This window comes from Eufriesea mexicana, unplaced genomic scaffold (genome assembly GCF_001483705.2).
Source record: "Eufriesea mexicana isolate 0111107269 unplaced genomic scaffold, ASM148370v2 scaffold474474858, whole genome shotgun sequence".
In the NCBI taxonomy this organism is placed as follows: Eukaryota; Metazoa; Arthropoda; class Insecta; order Hymenoptera; family Apidae; genus Eufriesea; species Eufriesea mexicana.
The window spans coordinates 38,855-57,216 of record NW_016907910.1 but is presented as its reverse complement, the minus strand read 5'-3'; the positions used below and the strand labels follow the sequence as shown (position 1 = coordinate 57,216).

General features: G+C 52.6%; 2 protein-coding genes across 6 annotated transcripts in view; both read right to left on the bottom strand.

The window, feature by feature from the left end:
• Dscam1 (Down syndrome cell adhesion molecule 1) overlaps nt 1-17,567 on the bottom strand; it is a 34,594-nt gene extending 17,027 nt beyond the window's left edge. The window contains exons 1-6 of one of the 5 annotated variants that reach the window (XM_017911944.1): nt 17,509-17,567; nt 7,239-7,675; nt 6,905-7,161; nt 6,509-6,821; nt 3,969-4,262; nt 1,705-1,989 (exon numbers count right to left, since the gene is read on the bottom strand). In XM_017911944.1, coding sequence (XP_017767433.1) covers nt 1,705-1,989; nt 3,969-4,262; nt 6,509-6,821; nt 6,905-7,161; nt 7,239-7,675; nt 17,509-17,546 — 1,624 coding nt within the window. In that variant the 5' untranslated portion in view covers nt 17,547-17,567. Of the gene's footprint in view, nt 1-657; nt 946-1,704; nt 1,990-2,308; nt 2,627-3,968; nt 4,263-6,508; nt 6,822-6,904; nt 7,162-7,238; nt 7,676-17,508 lie in introns of all 5 variants that reach the window. The other 4 variants (XM_017911912.1, XM_017911928.1, XM_017911920.1 and 1 more) reach the window with 4 other exon arrangements.
• On the bottom strand, nt 4,189-4,929 carry LOC108556039 (Down syndrome cell adhesion molecule-like protein 1 homolog). Its single transcript, XM_017911956.1, has one exon. It carries the CDS (start codon nt 4,883-4,885, stop codon nt 4,466-4,468), a length of 420 nt encoding a protein of 139 aa, XP_017767445.1. The 5' UTR covers nt 4,886-4,929; the 3' UTR covers nt 4,189-4,465.
• Nucleotides 17,568-18,362: the final 795 nt, after the last annotated feature.

The following is an 18,362-nucleotide window of genomic DNA, read 5'->3' as shown; positions in this document are numbered from 1 at the left end:
AAAGAAAACAGAGAAGACTAGAAGGGAACGGAAGAAGAGAAAATACGGGATATCGCTGTACCGTTCACGGCCAGAGATGCGGTATAACTCGTTCCACCGGCTGCATTGCTGACAGAGCACGTATACTCTCCCGCGTGTCTCGCTGTCACGGCGTCGATTGTCAGCACGCTGACACGCTTGCTGGTATTTATTATCGATATGTCGTAATGGTTACGCGAAATCGGCTCGCCGTTCAGGGCCCACTCGATCTGGATCGGGTGATCCCCTTTCAGCACCGTGCACGTTGCCGTCACTGTGTCCCCCCAATTCGCTGGTCCCTCTCCGATCACGAATGGCACGATTTCCGGTGCAACTGCGTCAGAACAATGCCCGAGACGTGTCACTCTCTATACAAAGTTAGTCAAACGATGAAACCAACTTCCCTGAGTACGCCGAGCGTGATAACGACGATACCTAGTCGCAAAGACAGCACCGTGTCATCTTCTTTCGAAGGAAACGAAGTAAAAGAAAAATGGAAGAACCGAAGGAATCCGGAAGGATGCGACTGTTTGCAAGAGACGGGAAGAACGGGACACGGGGGAAAGCTGTCTGGCCGAGTATCGTGCATGCATGGAGAAAATGAAGCAAACCGAATGGGATAAGGAACACGTATTGTACCATTCACGGCCAAAGTCGCGGTGAAACTCGTTCCACCAGCGGCGTTGCTGGCCACGCAGGTATATTCCCCGGCGTGACTCGCTGTCACGGCGTCAATCGTCAGCAAGCTGACACGCCTGCTTGTCGCGATCGATATATCGGAATAATCGTGGGAGATCGGTTCGCCGTTGAGAGCCCATTCGATCTGAATCGGAGAATCACCCTTCAACATGGTGCAGGTTGCGGTGACCGTGTCTCCCCAGTTTGCTGGTTTCTCACTGATCACGAACGGAGCTATCTCGGGGGCAACTAGGACGAACAAAGAATCCTTAATTGACCTGTAGTACCACGACTCGATTACCACTTGCGACTACCTGTACCGAACGATTCGAACGATTAGACAGGGATTTCGAAGGCCGCCTATGAATCGGGGATCGATCTGCTTCGTCCGAAAGAGATTCCAAGCCTCAACCACCGACACCGACTAAAAAGGCAGCGAGGAAACGGTGATGAGAGACAGGGAGTGCAAAGAGGGAAGTATCGGAGAACGTCTCTGTTGAGGAAAGTGTACCATTGACAGCCAGGGTAGCAGAATGACTGGTGGCTCCAGCCTTGTTGGACGCCGAACACGTGTACTCTCCCGCGTGTCTCGCGGCCACGGACTCGATGCTGAGGATGCTATTCTTTCGCGTGGTTGCCAGAATGTTAATATCCGAACGATCACGGCCGATTGGTTCGCCGTTCAGAGCCCACGTGATCTCGATGGGTAAATCGCCCTTGAGGATGGCGCACACCACGGAAATCGAGTCGCCCCAGTTTGCCGGCTCCTCGGTGATTACGAACGGAGCTATCTGCGGTGCGACTGTAACCGAGTACTTTGCTACTTTTTCTCTGTCCTTTGTGAAAAAGACCAGCGTTGCTGCGAGTTCACACGACCCCTTCGATTACTCGTCGCGGTACGAGATAGCGGAAACGGTACGCGGGATTACGGTGAACAGGAGGATCGAAAGGGGATGAAATTCGAGGGATGTCTATATATCCGTGTTCGGATGTCTATCGTGTAGATACCGTTCACTGTCAATTCCGCCGAATAGCTGGTAGCGCCGGCTGCGTTCGAGGCTACGCAAGTATACGTTCCCGCGTGACTCGGACTGGCCGAATCTATAGACAGCAGGCTGTTCCTTTTCGTGGTAGTGACGGATATCCGATGAGTCTCGTCGACAGGCATATCGTTCAGCGCCCAGCTGATCTCGAGCGGGGAATCCCCGTTGACTACGGTGCAGACAGCCGATACGGAATCACCCCAATTCACAGCCTTGTCGGCCATTTCGAACGGGGCGATGCGTGGCGGTACTGTCGACGTGATAACAACGCTAGATGGATAGGTCGAAGGTGTCGATGTACATAGGTGTATCGTTAACTGATGAAAGCACGCGACTTTCGTCGAACAGGGACAAACGGCGGGATTGCTATCCGACATCCTACGGAAGGTATGACGAGAGGAGAAGAAGAGGGTCGTAAGAAATGGCGCGAAGAATTTCGTCTCGACGACGCGTTTACCTCCACGCGCTCAGTGGCGCCTATCATCGTGAGCGCATACCCCCGCTGTATCATACGGCCGACCAACCACCCAATCGGTTCACCCAATCGTTCCAAGCTAACCAAAGCGTACCGTTCACTGACAGAACCGACGTGTGCGTGGCGGATCCTGCTGCGTTGGTCGCGGTGCACGCGTACTCGCCCGCGTGTCTTGCGGCTACCGAGTCTATCGTCAGGGTGCTGATCCGTTTACTACTTCTGGTCACAACGATGTCAGGAATGTCGTAACTGTGGTCACCGGACACGCGTCCGACATCGATAGGCCGACCGTTCAGCGACCACACGATCTTCACCGGCAAATCGCCTTTGATCACGGCGCACTGAACGGTGGCCATTTCTCCCGCGTTGGCAGCCTCGTCACCGAACACGAACGGCGCCAACTGCGGCCCGACTGCAAGTTCCAAACAACCTTTGAAGCACGCGCAGGAGCTTCCGGAGAGGGACACGGGTACGGAGTTCGTGTGCTCCGGATAGTCGAGGCGCGAACACAATCGCGTACCACGAACGTCGCGTTGGAGCTGTCGGAAGTTATGCAGTTGGGGGATAACAGGGTGTAAACTAGAACGGTTACACAGGATTCGGACGGGTGACGGGAGTTGGATAGAACGACAGAAAGAACTGTGAAAAAAAAAGCAATACGAAAACAATTGAAAGAAACATGGACCATCGTCACGCTGTATCCGCGGGATGGACCGTGTCCTTACCTGCCGTCGTCTCTGACGATAATCTTACCTTCCCATCGTACGCGAGGATCGACTTTCGTTCACGCATTGTTCGATCATCGGCACGACGACGGCAGTGGCCTTCTTTGATAAACATTATTACACTATGAAGATTACTGCGGAAAACAAGACGTTACGAGAGAAAATACTGAGAGTGTACAAAGCGATCGAAAAACGCGCCGACCTGTCTTTCGAGGCAAATCCGCCACCTCTGTAACCTCGTATCCGCGAAACGGAAAAAGTTTCCGGGAAACGTTCGCGAATCGATCGATCTCCCCTATTCCGTAAATTCGTGAAACAATAACGAGTTATTCTTTGGAAAGGAACGACCCACATTCGTCGAAAGTTTCTTCCACTTGTCCACGACCGCGATCGATCCCCCTCGAATGGTCGGCGCGCTCTTTAATGGCCCGTTTATAGTCGCAAAGTTAATAAATTCGTATAGTCGAGGGGGGTACCGTTGACCGAGAGCACGGCGGTGTGACTGTCGGATCCGGCGGCATTAGACGCGATGCACTTGTATCTTCCAGCATGCCCTGCCGCCACACGGTCGATGCTCAAGAAGCTGACCCTCTTATTAGTTATGATATTAACGTCCGGTCTGCTCGAGTCTATCGGGGTGTCGTCGAACGTCCAGGTCAGATTCACCGGGAAGTCGCCTTTGACGATCGTGCAAGAGACTGACAGCATCTCGCCGGAGTTGAGAGGATCGTCGCCGAAAGAGAACTGGAGGATCTGTGGCGCGACTGCGCGAGCGACACGGCAGCATGGTCGAAAAAAGGTAGCGGGGCGCGTGAGAAAGAAACGAAAGTGAGAATAGGATCGAGGATCGAACTTTGCATCCCCTGACGGGAAGCTCCGCTCGCAGCCCGCGTACTCACAGATCCGAGCGTCGATCGTACGAAGGGGGATCAGGGACAGGGGAGTTCGCGAGAGGAAGGATAAACGTGGTAGATGACGGAAAGGATGACAATGACGTCTATGGGTAACGAAGGGGTCGTACACATGTACCGTTTACAGTTAGCTGAGAAGAGTGCGACGTGGCGCCAGCACGATTCGCCGCGGTACAAGTATATTCTCCAGCGTGCCTCGCCGCGACCGACTCGATAGTTAAGACGCTGTTTTTCTTGTTTGTACTTCCTATGACGACGTCGGATCCGTGGTGGCTGTCGATCGGAGTCCCGTTAAACGCCCAAGATATCTCGAGAGGCTGATCGCCCTTGGCCACGGAACAAGTTACGGAGACTAGCTCGCCCCAGCTAGCGGGCTCGTCGCCAAAAGTGAAGAGTAGTATTTGCGGGGCAACTGGAAAAGACGACTGGAAGAGTCGATACGAGGAGGAACGAGTGTCGATTCGCGAGCAACGCTTTTGCCATCGGGCCTGAGTGTTTCGACGACGACGACGACGACGTTGACGACGACGACGACGGCGGTGGGGTTGGTATGGCGGTGAAGATGACACTGATGCGCGATAGGAGAGAAAGGTTGCGGTGGATGACAGGAGGGGTTTAGGAACCGGGAAGGTAGGCGTGAAAGGTGAGATGGGGAGAATAGAGAGGGGAGGGAAAATGGGTGGCAAAGGTCGAAGAGGAAATCGTACCGTTCACCGTTAAGGTTGCCGATCGACTGACGGACCCGGCGAGATTCGATGCGGAGCAGGCGTACTCTCCGGCGTGTCTTGCAGAGACGCCGTCGATGCTAAGGGTGCTCAGGTGTTTGCTGATTCTCGTGATAGTGATACTAGCATCTTTGGACGTGTCGATCGGCACGCCGTTGAACGCCCACGATATATCCATAGGCATATCGCCTTTCAAGATCGAGCAAGGTACGGACACGGAGTCTCCCGAGTTGGCGACCTCGGCATTGAAAGCGATCGGTAGAAGCTGCGGGCCAACTGAAGTCATCGTACAATTAGAATCGAGACTCATCGCATGCTCTGCACAGTCCTGTGAATCTCATTGCGCAGCGCAATGGCCGTCGCCTGTGTGGTGAAACAACGATAGCGTTCAAGGTCTCGCGAAAGCGAACGTTCCGGGCAAGGGATCGTCGGGGCTCTCGATGCGGGAGAGATTAGGCCAGGATACGAAACGGGGACTTGACTACGGTGCTCTTTGCCAGGATTGTGCATAAAACGAACGAAAGGAAAGAAAAAAAAAAAATGTAAAAATGAGAAAGTGTATATATCTCTCTAGGAACGGATGATAGTCCCGAACCATTGACGGTGAGTGTGGTCGAGTGGGACGCGGTTCCAGCCGCGTTTTCAGCGGTGCAAACGTACTCCCCCGCGTGTCTCGCGGTGATGACTGAGATCATGAGCATGCTAACGCGATCCGCGACCTTCTTGGCAAGTACGCCGGAGGAACCGCCCATCTCTTCTCCGGGATAGCTCCAACGTATGTTCAAAGGCAGGTCACCGGTCGGTACGATACACTGCAGGTTTGCGAACTCTCCGGCGTTCATGGGTAGCTTCGTGAACGAGAACTGCTGTATCGTGGGCGGCACTGAGGGTGGAGGATCGATGTATGGACGTGTGATGACAGGTCGCGAGCGTATGTACGTGGACGTGTGTACGTGTCGTACGTCGCGTGTACCGACGTGCAAACGTCGATGGGTTGGCTGCGTTTCGTGCGTGTCTTTTTAAATCGGAACGGAAAAAAGGAACTTGTCCGCGCAAAAACAAACGGAGATCGACAGACAGCGATACCACTAGGCGGAAAAACGATTCGCGTCACGAAACCAACCCATTGGCCGTTCATATATGTACGTTCAGAGACACGGTATACTCGGTGGAGCAGCGGTCCGTTACTACGCGCGATGAGAGAACAATTCTGACAAGAATGCACCAGATTTCTTACGGTCGATCGTCGGCCACCGCCATACCAACTTCCAACATTCCAACGAAAGCGTTCGTGCCTCTTTTCGAGACGTTTCCATTCTATACCACGCGATCGACGCGTTCGTGAAATCTGCAACGGGGTCGTCGTCCGTGTGCGTGTGCGTGTCCGCGTCCGTGTCCGTACGCGCGACAATTCTCGAATCGCGATTCACCCGATTTTACCCGACTTTACGTTACAGTTCTCGCGACTCTCGATTTTTCGCCGAGATACTCGACTGGACGTAATTCCGCCTTATCGGGCACCATCGACAAGTGCCAGGATTCGCTGAAAGAGTCGTTATTAGAACTGTAAGACAACGTCGATCGCCATCGTATGGCGTCCGACGGATCCTCTAACATCTGCATACCTGAAAAGAACGTTTTACGCAGGGTTCGGGTCGCGATACCGATTTCGTCGATTGCGCGCGTTCAATCCACGCGCTTTTCCGTCTCAAAGCAGGAGAGAAGAAAAAAAAAAGAGAAAATAAATGCCTAATTCGTTGATCAACGACGCATTCCGTGCGATGTACGCGTTGAGAATACGTAATCGAAAGATTTTCGCGACACAAGATCGCGACTCTATTCAAATTTCGATTACTCGATCGAGTCAGGTGTACGCGAATATTCGAATTCGCGGGGTCGATCTTGAGGACAGATAAGGAAACTTCGAACTTACCCATTACTTGAACTTCCAGTGTTCCTCTAGCGCTGTAGCCTTGTGCGTTACGTGCAACACAGGTGTACGTAGCCTGATCGCTCATTCTCTCGACGTTCTCGATGATAAGGGTGCCATTGGGGAAGACCTTCTGTTTCCTGTTGCTCGGTAATACTCTGGTGTCTCTTTCCCATACGATGCTTTCGATCGGGTATCCAGCAACCGGGCAGGTCACGCGGAGAGTTTCGCCAGCAACGATAGCCTTTTTGTCCATGTGACGGATGAAGGGGAGTCCATAAACGTTGAGACGTGCCGAATGTTCCGCGGATCCAACCTGTGCGAACAAGAAATCCTTCCGTTATTATCCCATCCCGTTCTCGCGGTTATTCCCATCGGGAAGAGAAGGTAGAAGCTTACCTTTGAAGCTGCAATGCATTTGTAGAGTCCGCCGTCGTTGGTATGAATGCTAGAGATGTTCAAATGAGAAACCACGTCGCCGTTCACTGTAACGTACTGTCCTACTTGAAGCCTCTCAGTGTTGGATAACCGTTTGCCATCGAGTTCCCAGGTGATCTCAGGAGTCGGGTTTCCGCTGGCGACACACTTCAGGAACATGCTTGGTCCGGGTTGAAGAGTCTCCTCGGCGAAGGCCTGGCGAATCTGCGGGGGTTCGACTGTGGGTGTAAAAACATTTGCGATCAAAATGTAAACCGCGAGTCTTAGACCCGAATTCGTCGGAACGGTCACTTACATCGTCCACCAAGTTTCAATTCAGCGGTTGCCTGGGCGCTTTCCTGGTCGTTTCTAACGAAGCACTGGTACATTCCCTTGTCCTCCTTCTTCACGCTTTCGATCCTGAGCACGGGTTCCTCGAGTCCAAACGGTTTGCCATCTTTCAACCAGGAGATCGTCTTGATGGGGTTTCCTCTGACGTTGCAGGTGAAGGTAGCCGGTCTGCCAAAGTCGATGGTCTGGGTGCTGGGTTCGATTTCCGCGACCAATGGTGCAGTTACGGTCAAAACAGTCTCGACGCTTTCGCCTCCGACAGAGTTGTTGACGATGCAGAGATATTTGCCAGAATCCTCGACGCGAGCCTCACGGATGATCAGTGTTCCGCTAACCTGACGAACGCGGTCATTCAGCTGGACTGGTTGACGACGGGAAGAGCCTTCGATGAATTTGTACCATCTGAAACGACAGGATGAAAGGGGATTGTTTTTGCGAGTCGGCTGCCGGAACGAGGCGCTTTCGTGCCGGATCGATTTTCGGTACAAAATGAAAGAGACGGTATGAAACGGAGCCGATAGAAACATCATTCCCGTGCGTGGGTCGGAATGCTCGATCCACGTGGCTCTGGAGGAACGCGATCGCGTGACGTTGGCGAGATATTCGCGAAGACGTCGGAACGAGGAGGAAAGACTAGGTCGGCACGCGATGTTTCTATTCGCCTCGCTCCACGCTGCTTTCTTTTCTTTCTCTTTAATTTTCCATATTCCGTATAGGCAGGGCTTTGGGCGTCTCTGGGCGCGGGCTTCTGTCTCTACTGCCGGCTCATTAGCGCGTGTCTCGCAGCGACACGAGTACGCAAACTTAATGAAAAAGAGAGCTTCAACAACAGCTGGAGCGTAAATAGCGGTCGTAAAGCAGAGCAGGTCGGGAAACGGAGGGACGAAGGCTGGCAGCGACAACTTCGTTACGGCGAAAAAACAAAAAGTGCGCAAGAGAAGCACCGCTTTTCGTAACCCGTGCACGCGCGCACACACACACACACACGCGCGCGCGCGCGCGCACAGGAACGCGTGCGCGCACACGCGCGGAAACCTCGCAGACAAATTGCATCGGGTACCTAAGGGAGAAAGCGAGAAGACGATCGTCGGCATGAACGTAATCGTCTTTACTCTCGATCTTTGCCACGTGCCGGATGACAGTTTGCCGAGCGATTCGAGACATCGAGGACGATCACTGGGATTGGGTGGTGTGGCGAGACGAGTTAACGGAAAGAAACGAACGATCGGGTGAAAATTAAGAAAACGACTCTTCGAATGTGGGAATAAACGGAAAATATAAATAGCGCTGAACGAAATCAAAGTAAGCTTTCACACCTTTCGTATGGGTGCGTGGGTGTGCGTGTGCGTATCGTATACAGCAAATCTCGAGAAATGGTCCCGTAATTGTGGGAATTGGACGTGGAGCTAACTTGGGAAACGAACAGAGGGGGAGGGTCAGGAAGGCGGTGACAATTGAGCGGCACGACGTGTGACAATTGTGCAAGTGGACAACGCGCGACATAATACACGAATCACGACGAGTAATCCTGGCAAGTGAGAGAAAGAGAGGGTGTGGGGCAGTGAAAAACACGAACGGATGAACGGAGGCACGAAGGTGGCGAGGACTTACCAGCCAGATATCGTGGGACTTATTGGAGGTGTGCAGGTGCAGGGCAACATTGTTCGCCCCATTGATCGGGTGACACCCTCTCGGACCACCCGGATCAGCACCGAGGTTATCGAAGGAGAAGAGGGCCCGCATCCTTTTCACAGTCGCGCTTCCGTCACCTATCTCGGGGTTGCGCCACGGGGCTCCAGTTGGCACTGAAAACCAACACGTCCGATTGGCCCCGGATACGGGATACACAATTTTCATTTTTATTTTTTTTTTTTCCTTTCCTTTTCTTCCGTTTTAACCGTAACTGTTCGTTTTCCTTTCGTTTCTATCCGTCTGCCCATTTCTTTCGTCTTCCGTAACTATCTAAAAGACACGATCACGTTCAGCTTAAATCGTGAACAAAATGCAAGAAGTTCAAAGTCGAACGAGACGAGTCGTGGCGCGAACGAATCACGAGTAGAGAAATCGGTTCTTACGACGAGAAAAGCTGCCCTATATCGTCCATCTTCTCTCTTACACGACCGTCTGCCGTCTCTTTATAGATCGTTTGCTAGAGCAGTCGGCGTTGGGATCTTGGATCATCGCTATGCATGCTTTGCCCACTCACTTTTTCCCTTGCCTTTCTTTTCTTTCTTCCGTTTCTTTCCTTTCTTTTTTCTCTTTCTTCACTCGAGGCTACCTTTGTTCTCGTTCCTCTTATCTTTTATGCTTTACGGCAATTCGTGTTTGCCTCTCGTTTCTTATTTGTTTCTTACGTTCGTCTCTCTTTATGCCTCTGTCGAACGTCCGACTTCTCGGATTTTTGCGGTACCGCCACCCGACACGGGGTAGAGGGTAAGGATGGAACGCTTCGAAAATAGGATCCGTGCTCTGCGGAGCAAGACCAAACGACCAAACAAAAGAAAAAAAAGAGAAGCTATACGGAATTGTGTGTACCTAGAGATCGGGGCAGGAAAGCCTTGTGCCGCACACGCCAGCGCCAGAGACTCGCCCTCTACCCCGCGGTACTTATTAAGGCCGTCTCCAGTCCCTTTTGGGGCAGTACGACCGGACGGTTCTGGAAGGATATCATTCATTGCCCAGAATAACTAACTCGTCCCCATTCGTTTCGTTATCGTTACATTATTATTAATATTATTATTATTTTTTTTTTCTACATTTATTCGTAATCAGATTCGTTTCACTTAATTCGTCAATCAGTTACAAGAAGAGCACCGCGAGGAAAAGGCTCTTAGTGCATATCGATTATCGATCCTCTCAATGAAACTCGCAATCAACGTCCAGCTACGACTTGATCTGATCTCCGATAGATCGGTACACACGTGAGACCTTCTTCTCGCGAGAAATTAAATATTACGTACCTCGTCCTTCTGCCCAGCGGTTAGTATCTTGAGTGGACCACGCATAAACGTCGCATGCTACTTACCTCGAAACAAGCTCGCTGATCCTCGACCGGATGACGTGCCTCGCGAAACGTACCGACGTCAACTGATTCGACTCATCGACGACGACGACGACGACGACGACAACTTTGGAAATCAGAGAAAACGATCGGGAAACGAGCGGAAAACGAACGGTAACGCTCTACCTTGTCCGGGGTACGGGGAATCCCTGCAGCGAATGACTTAACGCGATATCCTGACCTCTAGCAGCCAAAACCACCTCCCATCCGAATTTCTTGCCCGACGAACGCGGAGCAATCTCGTTCGTGCCCTCTGAAACGCGATCAACGTATTCCCGAGAACGGAAGAGAAGTACCTTGTCACTGGGACAGGAAATCCCTGAGTCGAGCAGTCCAGAGCCACCACCAACGTCCTTTGAACGTCGACGAGCTTGCCACCCTCGTAACGTTCACCGGCCATACGCGGCGAGACGTTACCTGTCGGTTCTGTAAGCGGCAAGAACGCGACTGAACCGGCGCGTGCCCAGCGATTCTGATCACCGACAACGCGAAACAATGGGAGGAAACGATGGAGAAAATGGCCAAGTACCCGAGCAGGATCGCCACCGCCTGGAGCGAGTCTGAGACGTCTCGTTTACGTTCATACGCGTGACCGTACCTGAACGTGGGGGCTGGAAAACCTTGAACAGGACACGGCAGACCCGCCATTAGATCGACTAGGATGTCCCTCTTCAGCCCAATCATGTCCTTGTCCCGTACGTTCGGGCGCACGCTACCCCGTGGCTCTGTAATAATCGGGGATGGGAAAATGTCGCTTGTCGTCGTTGTCGAACGCGTCGTCGATGCGCGGTGATAGACGCGACCGTGTCACGAAATTCTCGGAAACGACAACGTGAAGATACAGACCGATCGGACAGAGGCTAGGACGAAGGAATAGCGAGTGGTCTCCTGCGTTGCTCACCTGTACAAAGGCGGAGGACTGGCCTGAGCTTCGCACAGTAACGTCAAAGCTTGGCCCTGGGATTTTGCCAGTGCGTCGAATTTCGACCTAGGCGGCAACCGAGGAGGACTACTTCCGACCGGGTCTAGAAAGCAAAACGAGCAAAAGATTCATCCCGGCCGGCAACGGATCAATCGATATCTTCACGTTTCTCTCGCGCTCCACAGTCCATCGCCCTAACGAGATAACTCGAGGAACGAGCAAGAGCAGTCCCGGAACAGGATCGAAACTTCCTTTTCCTTTGCTCGTTCGAGCATACCTGAAGATCGGCAGCGGATGCGCCTGAGCCTGACACAACATCGCCGTAGCCTTTTGCTCCGGCAAAGAGAAGACCGTTATTTTAGCTGTGGGTGGCACTTTGGGTGCCGCACCGCTCACCGGCTCTGAATACAGAGAAACGTTGCATCGAGTGCACGTGCTCGAAGGAGTCGCCGATAAATACCTATAAGCTGGAAGAGGGTGACCCTGCGCCGGGCAAAGCATCGTTACCGGAGTAGCCACGTAACTGGCGAGGACGTCGTACTTGGCAGTAGACGCGACTCTGGGCTTGGCACCGTTTACAGACTCTGCAGAAGTACCAAATTAATGGAACAGGTGAATGGACAAGCGGAGACTAGTTCACTGACCTAAACGTGGGAGCAGGGAATGCCTGAGCGTCGCATAGTAAACTGATCTCAGCGTCGCTCGCCACCTCGAACGAGTTGATCTTTGCAGACTTGGGGAATTTAGGCGACACCCGACTTGCCGGCTCTGACATTCACAAAACGTAACGCGTTACTCGCTTTCTATTGGCCACGAAAAGTTTACCCCGTTTGGACGTGCCACCGCCGCCTTGCGCCCTCGATACGCGGAAAACGCGATCGAGACGGAGAAGAAGAAGAGAAAGAGAAAAGAATTACCTGTGAGTCGGGGGTGGAGATGCCCGAGCGGCACAAGACTCTGGGCTTGGCACCGTTTACAGACTCTGCAGAAGTACCAAATTAATGGAACAGGTGAATGGACAAACGGAGACTAGTTCACTGACCTAAACGTGGGAGCAGGGAATGCCTGGGCGTCGCATAGTAAACTGATCTCAGCGTCGCTCGCCACCTCGAACGAGTCGGACTTTGCAGATTTGGGGAATTTAGGCGACACCCGACCTGCCGGCTCTGACATTCACAAAACGTAACGCGTTACTCGCTTTCTATTGGCCACGAAAAGTTTACCCCGTTTGGACGTGCCACCGCCGCCTTGCGCCCTCGAAACGCGGAAAACGCGATCGAGGCGGAGAAGAAGAAGAGAAAATGAAAAGAATTACCTGTGAGTCGGGGGTGGCGATGCCTGAGCGGCACACGTGATCGCGAGCGAGGATTTCGCGGCTCTGACATAGGTGACACTTTTCGCGTCGCTCTGAAAGGCTGGCGCCTTGGATCCCACGGGCTCTAGATCAAATAAACGCGGGACAAAGAGGTCTAGCTGGAGCGAGAAGCTGTCATTTACCTGAACGACGGAACTGGGAACCCTTGTGCGGGACAAAGTAACGTCGACGAGCCTCCCGCGGCGCGAACGAACGAGTTCACGCGATCGTCGCTCGAGAATTTTGGCCCCTTCGCTCCCATCGGCTCTGGCAATGTAACAATCGTGCACACTTTGTGAGCTTCGGAGAGCTCGAAAAGTGGAAAAAGGGAGCAGATTCGTCGCTCGGCAACGGTGCTCCTCTCCGCATACGGAGATTTTCGTTTATTCAATGAGCAAAATGGAATTACGAGAACGGTCGATAGAAAGGACGAACTGCTGTGTGACTCGAGTACCTGAACGCTGGTACCGGGTGACCCTGCGCTTGGCACTGCATCGCGAATCCCGCAGAGGTTTTGGTCTTCTGCCATCGTTTTGCGTCACCGGTTACCGACGGCGCCTTGCTTTGCAACGGTTCTTCGTCGGATAAAAATGAAACGCGTGAAAAGAAAAAAGCGTTACTCGGCGTATCCGATAAACGCGATTTCGTAGAATGCAGGTTTCGCGTTGCGATTCGAAGTTTACCTGAACGTTGGAACAGGGTAGGCCTGCCCTTGGCAGAGTATCACGATGTGCGTACCGGTGTGCCTCTCCATGAGACTTCCCTTTTCCCCGAGAATCGACGGTGCTTTGCTACCGATGGGTTCTATCGAGGAAAGAAACGTGCCGGTCGTCAACTAACGCTCTTAGGTACGATTTACCTAAAGTTGGGTACAGGATATCCCTGTGCGGGGCACGTCAGCACCACGCTGGATCGCGTGCTGGTCTCTTTCCAACCGCGTTTCATTTCGCCGATCAACGCGGGAGCTTTGCTGCCAATGGGCTCTAACGAAACAAAGGTTACGCAGAATTTGCAAAATGCGAAACGACACGTATCGTGAGAGTGAGTTTTACCTAAAACTGGGCACGGGATAACCCTGCGCCGGGCAGAACAGAACGACCGTCGACACACAGGCCCTTTCTTTCCAGCCACCCTTCAAGTCACCTGTCAACGTTGGCGCTTTGCTCCCGACCGGCTCTATTCACACACAGCAATTTGAAAAGGTTCGCACAGCACGCAGGTGGAAGGTTAAAATTTCGACTAGCGAGTGTTTACCTAAAACTGGGCACGGGGAACCCCTGAGCCGGGCACGAGAGAACGCCGCTGGATTTTGCTCTCTTCTTCAGCCAACCACCCTTCAACTCGCTCGTAAACGCCGGAGCCTTCGTCCCGATCGGTTCTACGAATTTCACGTGAGCATGCGATCAGGATACTCCTGCGATCCGTGTCTCGCATTCGTATTAACATGTTAGTAACAGCCTTTGACCAAATCAAAGTACGAACGAAAACGACGAGTAGCACGCGAAGAACGGTGTATGGTTTAGTCACTACATTCAAGTGCAATGATTAGAAGGCGCGTAGGGAAGACGTTAGAGTACTACCACGTATACGTATCTCTATTTTCGTAAAAATTGTATTATATTGCAATTACCTAAATGAAGGCACGGGATAGCCCTGCGCTGGACAGAATATCACGACACTGGACTTCGCTCCGACTTGTAATATTATTCCTTTAACGATCCCCAGTAACGCCGGTGCTTTGCTCCCGACTGGTTCTAATTTTGCGCAAAAGAAGGAAACTGTCAGCTGCGTGACGCTTGCCAACCGGCGCGGCGATCATCGCGCAGTAATTTCTCCGATGGAACAGGGGACCCCTGATTAAAAGGAATTAGAGGATCGATACAGCGAGAGCCATCCGCGGAGAAAGTAACCGATGAAACTAATCCCGTCTGAAACTGAAACGCTTTCCCTTCACGGTCTTCGATCGAGCTTACCGCGATCGACTAACAAGCGGCTCGTTTCCTTTTCTTCTTTTTTCTTGTTTCGTTAATTACTGCTAGAGGCTTTACCTAAAGGAAGGGACGGGGTATCCCTGCGCGGGACACGGCAGCACGGCGCTGGTTCCTGCTCCTTTTTCCAGCCAAACGCCCTTCACGTCCCCCGTGAACGCCGGTGCTTTGCTCCCGACCGGTTCTAACAATGCACACGCGATGAGCGAGGCAGAATTAATTGTTCCACTTTGAATGTCGGAAAAGGGGAGCCCGATGCCGGACAAGTACGGGACGAGGGCAGACGAAAAGAAGGCCAAGGCAACATAATAGAAACAATTTGGACCGATAAGGGCTCTTCAGTTTTCAGCGATTGCCGAACAATGCTGAGCTGGCCCGGTGAAATCTACGCGAAGATTCTTCGCGTCTAAATGAACAACCCGCTTCGTCGAAACGTCACCGCGTACTCTCGTTGCGGTAGGTCGATCCACGTACGTGGGATACGGTTAGCGATACTTTAAGGAAGAGTGAGTTACCTAAATGATGGCACAGGGTACCCTTGCGCGGGACAGAAGAGCACGATACTGGTGTCAGCCTTTATCTCCATCCATCCGCCCTTTAATATGCCCGTGAACGCTGGCGCTTTGCTGCTAACTGGTTCTAACGAATTACACAAAGACACAGGGCCATGCTGTGAGCTCGACGCCCTTTGACTAACATCCAGCGATTAATTTAGGGGTTATACCTATAGGATGGAACTGGGAACCCCTGAGCGGGACAGAACAGAGTGAGATCTTCGCCGGTGACACGATCGTACCAGGACTTCTTCGCGTCACTCGAGAACTTTGGCTTCTTCGTGGCGACCGGCTCTGTCACAGGATTAGCAAAAGCAGGGCTGAAGACCGCCTTCGAACCAACCGGACTAACTGTTTTACCGAACTAACTGTATCGGGTTACCGAACACGATACTCGCGAGGAAACAAGGTTTGCACCTGACCGTCGACGCTTACTAGGACTTACGGAATCATCGTCCCGTGAACGAGCGCGAATCTTCTTTAAACTGCCGAGTATACGAGAGTCTGCTTGCTCTTCCTTTTCTCCGTGCTCTTCGCGGCACGATCAGAGATCACGGGACAACGATTCGGCCTGTGCAGCGCGATAGTCGATGCCATTGAATGGGTAATTCAGTACCTGGTTACGGGAACAGGATGCCCCTGGGCATTGCACGGCATGCTCACTTCCGAGCCCTCTTTACGAAGGAAGAAGAACGATTTAACGTCCCCCAGAAAAGCGGGTGCTTTGCTCCCCATCGGCTCTAAGCAAGGGAAATAACGAAGTCACGCGGAATGCCATTAAAATCTCTAGCCGCTGTGCCCGAGTCCCTCGGACAGGGTTCCCCTTTCTCGCGTCGACTATGTCGCCGACCATCCAACGTCTCCTGCGACCTTAGCAGAGAAAGAAGAGAAAAAGAAAGAGACACGCGTTCGTTCGATCCAAGTCACCCAGTTTCGTACCTATAGACAGGTGTAGGATGGCCCTGGGCATTGCACGGGAGACTAACGTCCATGTTTACCCGTCGTACCAACAGAGAGAGTTTCTGGTCTCCGGCAAAGGCTGGCGCCTTGCTCCCGACAGGCTCTAAACAATATTGACGCTCGATTATTCCGGCACACGCGACTCTCGTTTATCGATACCGAACAATGATAGAGTCTAGCCGAGCAACGGTAACCGATAACTAATTCAACTAGCCCGACGGTTTTTACGTTTTACGGCCGGAATTTAATCGATACATCGGGCCGCGTTGCATTCTTTACCTAGTGGTGGGCACAGGGCTTCCCTGCGCGGCGCAAAATATGGAGATGGGCAGACCCTCGGACCGCCTAATCGTACGGCTCAGATCGTCCGATGTCAACCGGGGCGACCTTGCTGCGACCGGCTCTGAAATCGATCGTATCACACGCGTTCGATCCAGACGATTCTTCGGATGACACGCGCCAAGGCGAAGGATTTACCTGGTTGTTGGCACTGGGAATCCCTGAGCGTTACACGCGAGCACCACGCTCGTGCCCTTGCGTCTCGCGTATTTACTCAGACTATCGTCGCTGGAGAAGATCGGCGACTTGAATCCGACCGGTTCTACGAAACACACGGATGGCGCTCTCGAGTCCTTGCTTACACGCCATTTCTTCGTTCTTTCTTTTCTCTTTTTCATCGACTCGTGTACGAACGTCGTCGAAACGGCAAGTTTTGCCGATTATTCGAGGCGATGCGATCGTGATAGATTACCTGGTAGTTGGCACGGGGAATCCCTGCGCGCTGCACGCGAGCACCACGCTCGAGCCCTGCCGCCTCGCGTACGCGCTAAGACTGAGATCGTTGGAGAAGATCGGCGACTTGAATCCGACCGGTTCTACGGAAAACACGGAAAGAATATTCCCGACGACCAGCGAGAAAGGAAATCGCGAGCTTGATCCGTTAAAGCTCGATGGTAAGTCAATAAAGATCGCGGGGCTGCACCGGTCGTGCCTTAAGGGTCGTAAACGCGTTAGACGAAGCGTGCATTATTTGCAAACGACACGCGAGATTACCTGGTGGTTGGCACGGGGAATCCCTGCGCGCTGCACGCGAGCACCACGCTCGTACCCTTGCGCCTCGCGTATTTACTAAGGCTATTGTCGGTGGAGAAAATGGGCGACTTGAATCCAACAGGTTCTGGGGAAAACATCGTGACACTCGGAATTACGTTTGGATAGAGAACGGACTCTGGATAGCGTCGACAGAGCCGCTGACAGAGTGAAATTAGAATTAACGAACAGGCCGCGGCGAAAGCCAAACGCGAGTCATTGGAAACCGACACCGCCGGGACCATTGGGAAATTGTATCGACCGCGGGTTCCCGCGACCATGTGTCCGCGATTAAATATCGTCTCACCTCGAAAGTGGAACAGGGTAACCTTGCACCGGACACATCAAACTCACTGCATCGCTGGATCTCCCTTCCATAAACTCGACTTTACGAATGTACGGTAGTTTTGGCTTTACGCTAGAGGTAGGCTCTGAGAATCATAGGAAAATCCATTATGCTCGAACTGTGTTACTGACCGTGTGATGGGAACAGGGAACCCTTGCGCAGGACATGTCATCGACACCGCGGTGGAGGTCGCCGTTGGTCTCACCACCTTTATGTCCGCGTTCGTGAACTTTGGTTTCGCGCTGGACACCGGTTCTGACCAAAAGATCGGTTAGCTGTACTCGATCGAGAACTAATGCTCCCTATGAACCCTGACGCTGGAACTGGGTATCCCTTCGGTTCGAGTGGGAGACAAATAGAAATCTACCCGAGGAACTCTCGCGTCCCAGTTTCACCGACATCCTAGGCCCTCTATGCAGGATACGAACACACGCCCGAGCCGACTCTGCGACGAGATGAAAGAGCAACTTTTTCGCGTACCTGAACACCGGAACGGGGAACGCCTGGGCCGGACAGGGTAAAGTCAAGGGTCGATCGCGTAGCACCGTATAGGTGGTGTAGGTGCGTGAATTCTCCGTCATCGGGAATTTCGGCTTCGTGCTGGCCACCGGTTCTACGAGAAGAAACCAATCACCGTCCGCTCGTGAGTCACTGGAGGACTGGGACAGGGCTGTGACAACGACCTCGCTAATTATCCCTGATAATTCACCGGCACATCCAGCCATTTCAACCGCGATAACATCGAATTCACGGAAAAGAACGAGCGAGCGAAAGGCGATATCGATTAAACTATTCACGTGACGGAAGAACCGCTC

Bases quoted from the DNA above. Each gene is read 5' to 3' on its own strand.
- LOC108556039 (XM_017911956.1), bottom strand. From the start codon at position 4,885: ATGAGTCTCGATTCTAATTGTACGATGACTTCAGTTGGCCCGCAGCTT.